The sequence below is a fragment of the Ovis canadensis genome, chromosome 2 (assembly GCF_042477335.2).
Source record: "Ovis canadensis isolate MfBH-ARS-UI-01 breed Bighorn chromosome 2, ARS-UI_OviCan_v2, whole genome shotgun sequence".
Lineage (NCBI taxonomy): Eukaryota > Metazoa > Chordata > Mammalia > Artiodactyla > Bovidae > Ovis > Ovis canadensis.
Genome location: NC_091246.1, coordinates 149,960,916 through 149,976,336, shown reverse-complemented (window position 1 = coordinate 149,976,336; position 15,421 = coordinate 149,960,916). Strand labels below are relative to the sequence as shown.

Genomic DNA, 15,421 nt, shown 5'->3' with positions numbered 1-15,421 from the left:
GCCTGGTTTGTAGAATTTTGAGCATTACTTTATTAGCATGTGAGTGGAGTGAAGTCGCTCAGTAGTGCCTGACTCCTTGCGACCCCATGGATAGTAGCCTGCACCAAGCTCCTCCGTCCATGGGATTTTCAAGGCAAGCGTACTAGAGTGGGTTGCCATTTCCTTCCCCAGGGAATCTTCCCAACCCAGGGATCGAACCCATGTCTCTCACATTGTAGACAGATGCTTTACTGTCTGAGCCACCAGGGAAGTGAGATGAGTGCAATTGTGTGGTAGTTTGAGTATTCTTTGGCATTGCATTTCTTTGGAATGAAAAGTGACCTTTTCCAGTCCTGTGGCCACTGCTGAGTCTTCCAAATTTGCTGGCATATTGAGTGCAGCACTTTCACAGCATCATCTTTCAGGATTTGAAATAGCTCAACTGGAATTCCATCTCCTCCATTAGCTTTGTTTGTAGTGATGCTTTCTAAGGCCCATTTGACTTCAGATTCCAGGATGTCTGGCTCTAGGTGAGTGATCACACCATCATGATTATCTTGGTCATGAAGATTTTTTGTATAGTTCTTCTGTGTGTTCTTGCCACCTCTTCTTAATATCTTCTGCTTCTGTTAGGTCCATACCATTTCTGTCCTTTATCAAGCCCATCTTTGCATGAAATATTCCCTTGTTATCTCTAATTTTCTTGAAGAGATCTCTAGTCTTTCCCATTCTGTTGTTTTCCTCTATTTCTTTGCACTGATCACTGAGGAAGGTTTTCTTATCTCTCCTTTCTATTCTTTGGAACTCTGCATCAGATGCTTATATCTTTCCTTTTCTCCTTTGCTTTTCTCTTCTCTTCTTTTCACAGCTATTTGTTAGGCCTCCTCAGACAGCCATTTTGCTTTTTTGCATTTCTTTTTCATGTGGATGGTCTTGACTTCTGTCTCCTGTACAATGTCACGAACCTCTGTCCATAGTTCATCTTCACATCATGGCAACATAATGAAGGCTTATTATAAAGTTCAGATTGTTTAAGGAGTAGTGCTTCTAGTGTTGTAACGTATTTTAATACTAACAGAAATAGAGACTCACTTGTAGCAGTTTGTAAATACTTTTACAAGAATGACTGTTTATCTTAGTCTGAAAAATCCAGACAGATGTTAGAAAATTTTCAGAAGTCTTTTCTTTCTGTTTGCCATGGGGGGTGGTTTGGGGGTGGGGGGTAGATTCATTTTGCAAAATTATCTCTGTTCGGATTTTTGGATTCAAGCTTTGCACCCTATTTTAAAAGACATCCTTGCCCATATCTTTACAGCAGCTGAGGAATAATAAGGTAAAGCAGTAGACAGCAAGCCCTACCAAATACATCTCTAGTCTTCAAAGACTGGAGAAAACAAGCTGCAGAGGCATGCTACTGATCACCAGAACATCAGACCTCCAGTCAGGAGGGTGGGACGTCACATGTTGTACCTGCAAGAACCCTTTTCAGCTAAACCCAGGCACCTTCCAAGTCATACAATCTCAGCAGAGCCTGCGTTTTTAAGAGAGCCTGACATATTAACCTCTTCAACCAGGCACATCCGGGAGTTAAGTGCTCTGGCTGGCACACAAACAAAGGCTCCACGTTTCCTGTCACACCACAAGCTATTAGTGACATAAGCAGTTCCGACCACTTCCCCAGCTCTGCATCAGCTGACAGCACTTTGCCATTTCCTCGCTCCCAAGCTTGCTTTTCTTCTGAATCAGTCCTACAGACAACTGCAGTCTGCATGAACACATACAGCTGTTCAGGAACATTCTTCCCGGGTATCACTTGAAACATCAAAACTTATTCTTTAGTTTTTAAATGCAAGTGTTCAAGGTTTCCATTAAAATAAATGTAATTTCAGATGTGTGAGCTCCAGATTATGACATCTGACCTTTGGACAATGCAAAGCTTGAGGGCACTGACCCTCAGAACAATCAAAAATCCAGGTATAACTTATAGTTAGTTGATCCTCTCTATCTGAGTTCTGTATTCTTGGATTCGACCAATTGTGATCCTGTAGTATTATTTCCTACTGAAAGAACTTTGTATATAAATGGACCCACGCAATTCAAACCTATGTTGTTCAAGGGTCAACTGTGTTTACCTCTGGGGTTCTACCTGGGGTTCTACATGGGTCATACCTCTCTTCACCTTATTGTTATGTGCTGTCTCTATACAATCTTGTCTCTATACAATCTCCCTAAACTCCAGACTTGCATTTCCAAAACTTCTTCTTCCTTCCTCTCCACCCCAACGGTTACTCAAAATTGATATTAAAAAACAAACAAACAAAAAACTTCTGTCTTTTTCCAGACTTGTTTCCTTTTTCATCCTGGTTAACAGCTTAAAAGAAGCTGGGGTTTTTCTTCCAGGTTCCCATTGGCACCCTGCTCTTAATTCTGTCCGCCTATTGAGGTTATCTTTTACGTGTTTATCCACCCCACCGCACCACCAATAAGTTATAAGAGACCTGCAGAAAGGGACTGGGCAATACTGATCTTCACTTCCCCAGAACCTAGAAAAGTGACCGACCCAGTAAGCATTTAGTAAATGGTTACTGACTGAACAGACTCTTCCATTTTCTTCTTTTGGTAGTGAGTTCTGGACCATCTGCCATTCTGGTTGTCCAAATTGAAAACCTTGGCAATACCCTCCTCTTTTTCCTCCTCTTTTCTATCAGCCTTGCCTCTTACACTGTTCCAGATGCCTTTTGCCTGAGTGCCTTCGCTATAGATAGCCTCCTGTCAGGTCTTTATACCTGCATCTATCCTCACTTCTGCTGCAAGAGAAGTTCAGCATGGAGTCTTGCTCTGGTTACTGCCCTGCTGAAGAACTTTAACTGACCCATCATTAAAGAACAAAGCCTACCTTCTCAGCACTACATGTAAAGCTTTCCTTCCATGTTGGTCTCTATGATCATTTTTTTGTTCACTCTAGCCAGACTTTCAGAATCACCAAATACAGAAGCTGTACAGTGGCTGGGGCTGGGAGAACAGAGGTCAGTAGATTGGGAAAGTACCATACTTGGTCGTTTTTCAAAAGAGATGATATGGAGACATGACTATTGCTAAACCTATGATAAAATACAGGAAAAACATAAAATAAAGATAGTTTTTGAGAAAATTCTCGAGGGGCAACTTTATTTCATTTGATTGCTCCCCTAACCAATGGCAGTGTCCTTCCAATGTATCTCCTAATATTAGAACTTTATGTCACAAACCTAGAGGAGTGGGAGATGGGGGAGGTTCCTGAGGAAGTGAACATATGGGTACCTATGGATGATTCATGTTGCTGTATGGCAGAAACCAACATAACACTTTAAAGCAATTATGCTCCGATTAAAAATAAATAAATTAAATAAATTTTAGGTGATTATATACATCACACCTCTGGGCCGCACTCACTTCTGCCAGCATTAGCTTCCTACCCCTCCCTCCTCTCCTTTTTTGACCCAAGTAATTGTTTTAAAGGCAGATGATCACATACTGCCTTATCTTGACATATTTCCTGCCTGCCCAGATTGGGCTAAGGGCACTTCCTGTTTCCATTGCACTGTATAATAATTCTATTAAATATTATATTAAGATTAAATGTCTGTTCTCCCCATCCACAAACTATAAATATCTGGGGTCAGGGACAGTGCTTTCTCATCTTTGTAGCCTCAATACCTAGAAGAGTGACTGGTATCAGTTACGATATTTAATAAATGCTTATTAAGTGAAAGAACAGGCTATTCTTTTTGTGCTCTCTGGTTGTTGATCTATACCAGAGACCAGTCTGGGTCCTAACTGGAAATAACACACAGGGGGCAAGCTTCACTAAATCAGCCATTTATAAAAAACAATTGACAGTGAATAGAATGAGTTCTTACTATTGACCAGCCTAGGCTGCTCCTCCAGCTCCACTGTGACAGGGACTAGACTCATCTTCTCTGAGAATATATAGCCTTGCAGCTGTCTTTTTTTCTATTTTCATGCAAACTCAAGTCAAACGATGGTTCTGTTTGTTGCTTCATGTTGGCATTTGGTCTGAGAACACAACACTAGTGCTCCAGAACCTGGAGTAAAATGGTACTTTAACAAACGAGTGAGCACATTTGACTACTATGGAAGTAGCCTTAGGAAAATTTTCTTGGCCAGAAAGTGTTTTCATATGAAATTTTTATTGTCCCAAGATCATTTTTATTATCCCATTACTTCCATCTTCTCCAGGGATCACTTTATATTATGAGTTCCAACTTTTCAAGATCTCCTGGGGATCTCTGGCTCCATCTTTTGGCTTGATCTACAACATGTTCGATATCTCCTATGGTAAAAGATATTTTTTAGATGTCTTAATAACTTAAGCCACTGATTCGTTGGCAGATTTTCATACACTGATGTTTTTAAAAGACAAAAGGTTTTGTTTTTTGACAAATTAACTTACGTATTAATTTTCTCTAAGTTAGCTTCCACTTATATCATTTGATTGAAACTCCTACCAGTAACTTCCTACCACTTAAAGTGAACATCTATAGTTTGCACTATGCAAAGGCTAATTTTCCTTAAGAAAAATATTTATTCATTTATCTGGCTGCCTTGGGTCTTAGTTGTGGCGTGTGGGATCTTTCATTGTGGCATGGACTCTAGTTATGCCGCATGAGCTTAGTTGCTCTGCAGCAGCATGTGGGATCATAATTCCCCAGCCAGGGATCAAACCCACAGATTTTTAACCACTGGACCACCAGTGAAGTCCCAAGACTACTCTTCTCCTGGCATCATTGCCTTTATTTCCCTTCGGGTACCTTTTCCTCTACCCATAGCCTATGTGCTTTAGCTGAGCTGATCCTATCCTTAGTGCCAAGGGTAGGAATGTAACATAAACATTAGCAACTCAATACAGGGCATGGTCATCATGAGTTCTCATTAGAACCAATCCACACTAATACTTGAAGTGAGGTTTGAGGTTAAAAACAAACAAACAAACAAACACGAGAAAGCTCCTTTTCTTTTTATGGGATCGGACTTGAATAGATGTAGGCTAAGACTGCCATTGCTGTCTTGTCACAAGGAGGGGAAATTCTTCAGAAACTACAGCCAAAGTCGGAAACAAAGCTGACAGATGAAAAAAGAAAAACTATGATTCTATTGATTGAGCTCCTAAATACAATGAAATATGACAATAGAAACAGCATTGAACTTTATAGCTGTGTGAGGGGATAAATTCTCTTTTACTTCAACTGGTTCTATTGTTTTTCATTTGCAGTAAAAAAGGCAATAATTTATGCATCATCAAAAAAATATCAGTGGTATTTGCCAGAACAAATCATTTCCTTTTCAAATATGCACTACTCTTCTGTCTTTATGATTCTTTTCTGATCCTTCTTTAATCCCCCCTGTAATTCCTCTTACTATGGGGCTTTAATTGTGGAATTTCAGGGTTAGAATGAATAAGGGGTTAACAAAACTAAACCTTGGAAAGGACATATTTTATATTTTATATGCATAAATACCTATTAAAAGTGTAGATAAATTTTTAGGAAATTATGTTTGGAACACTGCACTATTGATTAAACTATTGTAAAAGAGATGTTTTATGAGGAGAAAATAGATGTAAATTTGGCCTGCATACTATTACTTCCATCCTGAATGTAAAGAATTGAATATTAGTGAGGCACAGAATGAAGGTTTCACAGTGATAATGCTTCTGATTGTAGTTTGGGGGAAAAAAAAAAGGAAAACTGTGTTATTGCATTTTGATACTAGCACACTTTCTGGAAAGCAATTAAATTGCCTCGGCACCTCAGTTTTTAGAAAGCAAAAGGTTAGGAAATACAATAAAACTGAACATTATTTCCAAAAAGAACCGAAAGCCGTTGGACTGTGAAATATTTGAAATCATATCAAAAAGCAGAATTTATGGCCCTATGAGTTATGAGAAAGGAAATTGAATTGTGTGTTTTATTTTTAAAACACGACCACTAAAAAGGTGTTTCCATAGTAACAAGGTCAATAGCACGAGCCACTGCAGACCTTCCTCTTTTTCTGATAGCAGGTTTAAAGATCTTTTTCAAATACCACTTTAAAAGCCCTATGAAAAAGTACAGCATTTCTGATCATTCATCTGAACAAAAATGAGGAAAAACACACACAGAGTATTGAATTTCTCATGTTTTATGGATTATAGGCATTCTAGGCTGTCACATTTTCAGAAAGAAGCCTGCCTGACTAGCTACTATGCCAGCCCCTGAACACAGGGTTTGATTAGCCTGACTGTAAATCTGGACAAACAGAAGTTGTTTGCAGTAGTATTTAAACAGAAATAAAAGGCAGCACAGTATTAAAAACACACTTCTTTAACATCTAAATATTGGAATAGTTAAGTAAATAATCCCTGTTATTAGGAAAATTTCAAAGACTCAGATAAAATACGATATTAGCACTAGAGGAAGGTTAAAATATACAGGTCACATATTGTTTATAACAGAAATAAATAGCTCTTTGGCCATAAAAAAATAAATTCATTTAGTGCCACCAGGAAGTATCTTCTCTTTCCTCTTTCCTTTCTATCAAGATACAATGCACATATGACAGTTATTTCATCATCTTATTTCTCCCACTAAACTGTGAGCCCCTCAGAGCAGAGAGATTTTCTTTTTGTGTTCACAACAGTATCTCACACATTGTGTATGTAGAAGAAAATGAAAAAAAAAAAAAAGTGAAGGATGAATCATGAAAATAATGACACAACAATCACTAAAATAAATAACACAAAATCTCTGGTCTATTTTTAGAAAATAGTGTCAGTTAAAAAGTGATTTTCATCTCTTCAACTTAAGAAGCTCTAGATATTCATTCACAGACTCACAATCATTAAGGAATAAACCCAATTGCGTGGCCCCTACATCAATTTCTTCGGAATCTCTGCAAGTGGGGGTCTGGCATCAGCATTTTTTAAAGCTACTCAAGTAATTCTAATATGAAGGAGAGTTGAACATCATTGTTTTAAAATGTTCCGCTGGGGGTCAACTAATGACATTTATTTACTTTCACCTTTTAGCTACTTTTTTTTCCCCTTTAATATTGTCCTGTAGTACTCTATTTATCAGATCTAGAAAACCTTTTATTATAACTTGATTTATTCTCTAGAATTCCTTTTCATGATAAAAGCTTCAATTAAAATAGCTGTCTTATACAATTTAACATTTTAACCAAAAATTATTATTGTATTCTGTTCGATATTGCTATTAGCCTTTTATGGCTCTGAACTCCACTTTTGAAAACCAGAGCTGGGTACAGTACCAATATAATAAATGTTATGGGCTTCCCTGGTGGCTCAGTTGGTAACTAATCCGCCTGCAGTGCAGGAAACTGCTTGCAAAGCATAAGATGTGAGTTTGATCCCTGGGCTGGGAAGATCCCCTGGAGGAGGAAACGACAGCCCACGCCAATATCCTTGCCTGGGAAATCCCATGGACAGAGGAGCTTGGCAGGCTACAATGCATGGGGTTGCAAAAGAGTTGGACACAATTTAGTGACTAAACAGCCACAACCACAAATAATGGATGCTAAGTATATCTAGTAGAATTTAATATGTGCTTTTGTGCTTTTATGCTTACATTTCTAAGGCCTGTAATTCCTTTTATACTCTTATCTATCTGGAAAATTCAGATTCCTCTTTCAAAACTCCCAGATCATATTTTTCTTTCTCTGGGAAGCCTTCCTTAATTCGGACTACTAAGGACTCTCCAGCATTGCCACTGCCCCTCATTCACGCTTCCAGTTTTCACTCCTAATACTGCACTGTCATTTCTTCTTTTAAAATAAATCCCTTCTCCATAGTTGATCATGAACAACACGCAGCAAGCACAGCACAGCAAAACAGAAGCAACGGGCATTCAACAAGTGCTTACTAGATGAAAGACTATATGGCCACATTGAAGTGAACCAGGTATATTTCAAAATCACTCTTGCTATGGACTGAATTGTGTTGCCCACAAAATCGTATGCTGAAGCCCTAACCTTTAGTGCGATGGTGTCTGAAGACGAGGGATTTAGGGAGACAATTAGGTTTAGAATTAGGGTCTTTATGAGAGGAGACACCAGAGAGCTTGCTGTCTCTCTCATGGTCTGCCACTGAGGACACAGCAGGAAGGCAGGCATCTGCAAGTCAAAGAGAACCCAACAAGCTGCCAGTTTCCAGAAATAGGGGAGAATAAATATCTGCTATTCAAGTTACCCAGCCTATCGTATTTTGTTCTAGCAGCCCAAAGTGACTAATACAACTATGACCTGGGACTAAGTTATTTGCTGCTGCTGCTGCTGCTAAGTCACTTCAGTCGTGTCTGGCTCTGTGCGACCCCATAGACGGCAGCCCACCAGGCTCCCCTGTCCCTGGGATTCTCCAGGCAAGAACACTGGAGTGGGTTGCCATTTCCTTCTGCAATGCATAAAAGTGAAAAGGAAGGTGAAGTTGCTCAGTCGTGTCCGACTCATTGCGACCCCATGGACTGCAGCCTACCAGCCTCCTCAATCCCTGGGATTTTCCAGGCTAGAGTACTGGAGTGGGTTGCCATTGCCTTCTCCTAAGTTATTTGAGGAGAAGATTAATATAAATATTATGGATATTTGTACTCTTCCTTTTTATTAAAATCCTTAAAAAATAAATGCTTTTTGTAAAGACCATATGAAATAAAGTTAGTTCAGAAATTTCACACTTTTTTCAAATAAATTTAAAGCATAATTTTCGGTATTTTCCTGGTAAATTAAAAAGCCTGACATAAGCATATATAGTGGAAAATGAAGTGATTTTGCAGAACAATGATCAGTAGGAAAAAAATGTTACCTTGGGGATGTTGTTATCAATTATAGCTATTCACCAGGTTTTTTTCTTATTAGATAACATTAATTGAAAACCCAGCATGTTCCTTGTATTGTGTTAGACATTATGTCTTAAATTAATTTTGTCTTATTTAAGATAAAGAAAATATTTAAGGTCTCATAGCAACTCCATAATGTATTATTTACTAATTTATTCAACAAATATTTATTCTGCATTGTGGGAACCCAATTTTGTGTTTAAAGCCAATTTAGGCTAGTTTCATTCTAGCTTTCTCTTGGGACTACAGACATAAATTATCCAGTTCTCATCTGATAAATCTATTCTATAATCAAAGCATAAAAACTGTGTGGTTTAGATCAGTAGAACTTATACTTCAAATTTTACTGACAAGTAACATTTTTAAAATTTGGGGACCCTATGCCAAGTTGCCAACATTTTATTTAGCCAAATAATATAAAAAAACAAATATTACTACCAAGTATCACTATCAGTTCACAAATGATAAAGCATTTAATACAAGAAAAGAACACAATCTGAGTAGAGAAAAAAGTGATTTTCAAGGTGACTATATTTCATTTAATAGAGAAAACATCCACTATATTCTTTATCATTCTCATTTCAGCCTAGACTGGCGAAAATTTGTTAAGAACGGATTTAACTCTGGGATAGACAGGAATTTCTACCCTCTATCATCTTCGCTCCTTCTGCTATCTACCACTGAACTACCTTGTTCCTATTGCTCGCTATTCAAAATCCCTTCCTTATTTTAATCTTTTGAGCAGGTTATTAAAATGATAAGTAAGTAAACATAGTTTAATCTCATCAGCCATGCAGGATCCAAGGGAAAATGTAGGTCTATTTTAATGTAATCATTCTTGCATTTCATCAAATACTAAAGTTAAATGATGCTTCTGGTACTATCACAACTTTTCTGAATCTATAGTATATCATCTGAAAGCCTAAATGATGGGTATAAGTCAAATATCAACCAATAAAGCAAGGAAACTTACATGTGTGGGCCCAGTGAAACTACCCTTGCCACTACAATTCCAAGAATCAGAGTTGTTAAAACTGTAGAAATAAGAGAGATCTGCAAAAGAAAATGTAAAGATATAACATCAATTTAGAATAGAGACAATCCTATTGAAAATATTAGGAGATTTACTTTTTACTTGACTAAATTTATGTAGCTTTTAGGATATAATTCTTTAGTAGTTTATTCTTACCAATTGTTGTTAATAATCTTATCATTTTTATCAGATCACACTCTTAGTTTTTTCCCCACAAATAGAGCAAGTACCAAATACGACTATTTCATAAAGTGAAGTGACGTTTTCACTTTTTGTCAGGTTTTTAGTGTTGACTTGTGCTTTTTTTCTATCTATAATTGCTTCTTGTTATTGTCTTTATCTTACCCTGGCCCTTCCTACACAACATCCCCCTACACCTACACGCTCACACATTTTGGGATGCCTCTGCTTCTTCCTTTCTGCTTTCCAGCTCTATTAGTCCATTTTTCCCATGCAGTTTCTCCCGTTGATGTGTCCCAGTGGCTCAGTGGTAAAGAACCCAGTTGCAATGCAGGAGACTCAGGAGACACGGGTTCAACTCACAGTAGTATCCTTGTTGGGAAAATCCCATGGACAGAAGAGCCTGGCAGGCTACGGTTTGTGGGGTCATAAAGAGTTGGACAAAGCTGCTTCCCTGGTGGCTCAGAGGTTAAAGCGTCTGCCTCTAATGCGGGAGATCTGGGTTCAATCCCTGGGTCAGGAAGATCCCCTGGAGAAGGAAATGGCAACCCATTCCAGTATTCTTGCCTGGAGAATCCCATGGATGGAGGAGCCTGGTGGGCTACAGTCCATGGGGTCGCAAAGAGTCGGACACGACTGAGCGACTTCACTAACTAACTGACTAACTAACTAAAGAGTCAGACATGACTGAGCAGTAGCAGCTGCGCTTCCAGAGTCTTCTCTGCTACTTTCTCTCTCTTCTGTTACTATTTCAACAGGTCAAAATATAAACTGGCTTGTGTGTGTATGTGTTCTGTTCACTCATTACATTAAATTTGTGTTTCTACTCAATTTTTTATAATGAATGAACACATTTTAGCATTTTTATCTGATAAGACAAATATAAAATTGCTTTTATTTCATTTGATTGTCATTAATCTTATTTCTTGGGTTGTTAAACTAAAGCAGGTTTTATTATGAGTCCTCTGATCCACTGAGATATTAAGAAAAAAATCCCAAGGTCACACAGCAAGAAAGTGGCCGAAGGGGAATTCAGATACGAAGCCTGACTCCAGAACCACTCTGCTTTGCATTGGGAGATCTATTTAGATACTTCAGTATGACATTTGTAAGGGACATTTCGGGACAAAATGTTCAAATGTTATCAGTATGATAGAATATTAGCTGTCTTCTCATAAATGCCTTGCCTTTTGCTCTCAGAAGAAAACATTTATGTCTATACTGAACATAAAAAATGGGAAATAGTTCATATATTTCAGATAATTCACCCAAAAAGTCCCTTTTAATACATTTTTATTTATTTCTGGATCCCTGTTATGTAAAGACGACAGCATGGGCAGAAAACTGGAATATCATCCCCACTCTTGTACACACACAAACATCACAGTGAAAAGTAAAATTAATCAACTGTTGGATTTTTCAAAACAGACTGAAAAAATATATGACTCATTCTTTAAAAAAAATGTTTTTCCTCAGAATGCATGGCATAATGTAGATGCAGCGCCAATAACATTTTGGGTCAAATACAAACATTTTATGAGAGTGAGGGAGAAAAATACAGCCAAATAAAGGCTAATGTATAGAGATAAGCATATGTGGTGAGTTGAATACTTATTTGATTGGTTTTATTACAAATAAATCACCATTTTTCTTTAGCAATAAGAATCACAGATATTGGCCAGATTCTTCACCAATCAATATACTGATATTTAAATTCACTGGATAAAAAATGGGCAGAATAGACATTGTAATTAAAAAAAAAATTAAGCCATTTACAAAGCCGATTTACAACAAAAAAATTAACTGATTCATTCTTACTTCATTAAAGTTAATTTACTTTTAAATTGTCTAAACTATCTACAAAAAATGATAGATTTTTTTTAGTAAATAGAGTTGGTTTAATATAGTTCTTTATATTTTCTAAAATTAAAGTGTTCTGTCTGATATCAGAATATCTGCCTTAAAAAATGAATAAGAAAGGGACCTATTCATTTCATATTCATCAAGCATTTAACTATCAGTTCTCCCAAATAAGATAAACTATCAAACAAAGTTTACTCTAATACAAGTATAAGCAAACTAAAAGAAACTAAAGATGAATACGGTAATTAAGAATTTGGTCATATAGGCAGTAGTTTTACAAAGTTAATGCAGGTAACACAGTGCATCTCTTTGCTTATTTAAAACGTAAAAATTACCTTTCCAAGCTTCGCTATATCGCGATACAAGGACAAAGGCAGAGTAAAGACAACCGTGGAAAGCACAATAATGAAATGGCGACCAATAAGCAAGTTTTCAGGATCAACTGAAACACAATAATTATTATATTAGATATGAATAATACCAGTGACCCAAGCAGTCAAATATTTAATTATGAAAATGACAATTACTATAAAGTGATACATAAATGACAATTTTGAATAAGTTTCATAGAACCATGAAGCCTATTCATGGTTCTATGAAATAACAGCATCAAGGATCCACTTATAACTCACATGGTGTTACAGTAGTTTGCCTCCAACTCAGGTTTCCTGCTTCTGCCTTCCTTTGCCCCTTTAGAGAATATTTCCTACTGGAGATTACATGGCTTAGAAGAGGAACTTTCAAAACAAAAAGACTCACAATCTCTAAATTACTCAAATAGCCATGATATGGTGAAAGGATGAATGGGGAGTGGAGCTTTGGCAAATTTTGAAAAGGTCTGCTAAAATGTTCACAGAGGCATTTTCATAATCAAGTCAAACAGGAAACAATCCAAATGCCCCTCAACTGAATGACAGATAAACTGTTTATATCTATATAACAGAAAACTCCTCAGCAAATAACAAAAAAGGAGTACATCACTAACAAACCCCCACACACATTTAATATGCTAAGTGAAAGAGGCCAGACCCCTAAAGGCTGGCTACTACAAGATGCCTTTTCTTTGGCATTCTGGGAAAAGCAAAAGCAGGATGAGAAGTCAGATCAGTAGTTCCCAACCGCTGGAGATGAGGGAAAGCTTGACAACAAAGGGGAATGAGGAAAATTTGGGGAGATAATGGACTTGTTCTGTATTTTGATTGTGGCTGTGGTTGTATGACTGGATAATTTGTCAAAACTTACTGAACTATACATGAAAAAGGGTTAGTTTTACTGCATTAAATTATACTGTAATACAAATAATGGGGACAAAGGTTAGCTTGCTTGTTTAAGAAATGGTGTAGCATAAATAGTTCACGAAAAAGTGATACACAGAGAGTTGGTGATATGTAGCATTTATGTAGCATAAACAATAATATTTAAATAGCTAAATTAGAACTAAATTATACATAAAAGTAGATTAATACTTTAGAATCAGATTGGATCGTAGATATCACTGGATATCTGAAGTCATCCAATTCCTCCACTTGCAAATATATACTTTCAAATTATTATGATTAATTATGAATAACTATATAAAATAAATATATTGACGTACCTCCAGGGATTCTTTGCAAAACTTTGCTCAAAGTATCTCCAGTTATTATGTTGTAACTTATCATAGCTAAAAACACAAAACAACAGTCACCAATAAATCATCATATATTTCACCTTGAATATTTTGAAAATAAACAGTTATCACTTCTCTAATAGTGGCATAAGCTTACTTTCCAATATTTACTTTGACTAAAAATATGTAAGACTTTAAAAATAACCAGACAGCAGAGTTGTGGGAGAATATCAATTTGCATTACAAAGATTTTCACTTTGATTCTTTTCAGAACATCTTTAAATAATAGTGAGTTTTGGTAGGCATTTAAAATGTGATTTGTTGTGTTATTAAAGTTCAGTGTCCAAATACTCTTTAGGAACACATGTATTGCTCAAAGTGAGGAAAAATAACACGAAATTGTGATGACTTCAAAAGCAATATTTGAGGGAAATATTCTTAGCCTTCTGTAGAGACATAAGGAACTTGTGGTTTGAATAACAGCTTCTGTGTTATTAATTTTTAAAATGAAATCAATTCAGCCATTGGTGAATGTTAACACATTACTTATTTTAGAAGTATTGGGTGCAAACTTAAAGTAGCATGTTGGCCTTGGACATGACTTCCACAAATCCTTAGTTTTTCAAAAAAATTTTAGCTTAGAAGAAATCTATTATTTCTCTCATTTACTTTTATTCCCAGATCATTCTACAGGGTTGGTCAAAAAAGTTTGTTTGGGTTTTTCTATAACTGCTTATGGAAAAATCCAAATGAATTTTTTGGTCAACTTAGTATTCTTCACCAAACTAGGGAATTACAAGCATTAATCCAGTGAAAATCAATCTTACTTTATTTTAATGAAATAATTAGAAAACAGACCAAAAGGAACAGAAAACAATGGAAAAATAGCTAAAAACCCAGTGTGGAAAATATTTCAACTATTAATATTCTTTAATGACTAATATTAAAATTATTTTATTCAGAAATGGTTATGTATTTATGAAAGTAATTATAATATTCATGTTCATATTCATCCTTACCAATGAAAGGATACAAAAATTGTAGAACAGAGAGTAAGAGATATCCTGGAAAGCCAAAAGTTCTATTGACCAAAGACTGGTAAGTGTCTGTTCCAGAAAGGGCAGCCCCTTTTATCAACAGAATGAGGGAAAAATCTGTGGCAAAAATAACCATTAAAAAAATGTCAGATTAGACATAATATAAAGGTTTTTTAAAAAGTATTTTGACTTAAAGAAAAATACAAGCTTCAAAGAAGAGTTCAGTGCTAAAGTAAATTACCATGGCAAGGCTTACTTTATTTTCATAAAACATTATCTTTCATGAAGCTGTACTGCTTCCAGTTATGTATTTTTTAATCAAGATGCAAACAGACTTAACATATCCATGCAATGAAGTTAAAGCTTCAGTTTTCTATTTCACTTTCCTAACATAACCAGTGCAACAACTATTAATAGGATGTGGCTCAAATGTTCAAGCAACAGAAGTTAGATTATCCAATATTTCACAGGCATTCAACATGTGAAGACTGAGAATAAAACGTGCTGTTAAACATTCAGAAAAAAAACAGAATGAGGAGAATCAGATAATTTGTTTTATAACAGAGTACAATTAATATCTTTGTTTTGTAATCATTATGGTTAACAGGCTGCTGCTGCTGCTGCTAAGTCGCTTCAGTCGTGTCCAACTCTATACGACCTGATAGATGGCAGCCCGCCTGGCTCCCCCATCCCTGGGATTCTCCAGGCAAGAACACTGGAGTGGGTTGCCATTTCCTTCTCCAATGCAGGAAAGTGAAAAGTGAAAGTGAAGTTGCTCAGTCGTGTCTGACTCTTCGAGACCCCATGGACTGCAGCCTACCAGGCTCCTCCATCC

The 15,421-nt window shown here is 36.6% G+C and overlaps 1 protein-coding gene across 3 annotated transcripts in view; it reads right to left on the bottom strand.

The window, feature by feature from the left end:
• Window positions 1-15,421, bottom strand: part of SLC38A11 (solute carrier family 38 member 11) — a 66,397-nt gene that overhangs the window by 39,389 nt on the left and 11,587 nt on the right. For all 3 annotated transcript variants that reach the window (XM_069574324.1, XM_069574327.1, XM_069574326.1), the window contains 4 exons: window positions 14,569-14,703; window positions 13,538-13,603; window positions 12,276-12,382; window positions 9,838-9,917 (listed from right to left, as the gene is read on the bottom strand). In XM_069574324.1, coding sequence (XP_069430425.1) covers window positions 9,838-9,917; window positions 12,276-12,382; window positions 13,538-13,603; window positions 14,569-14,703 — 388 coding nt within the window. The remainder of the gene's footprint in view (window positions 1-9,837; window positions 9,918-12,275; window positions 12,383-13,537; window positions 13,604-14,568; window positions 14,704-15,421) is intronic.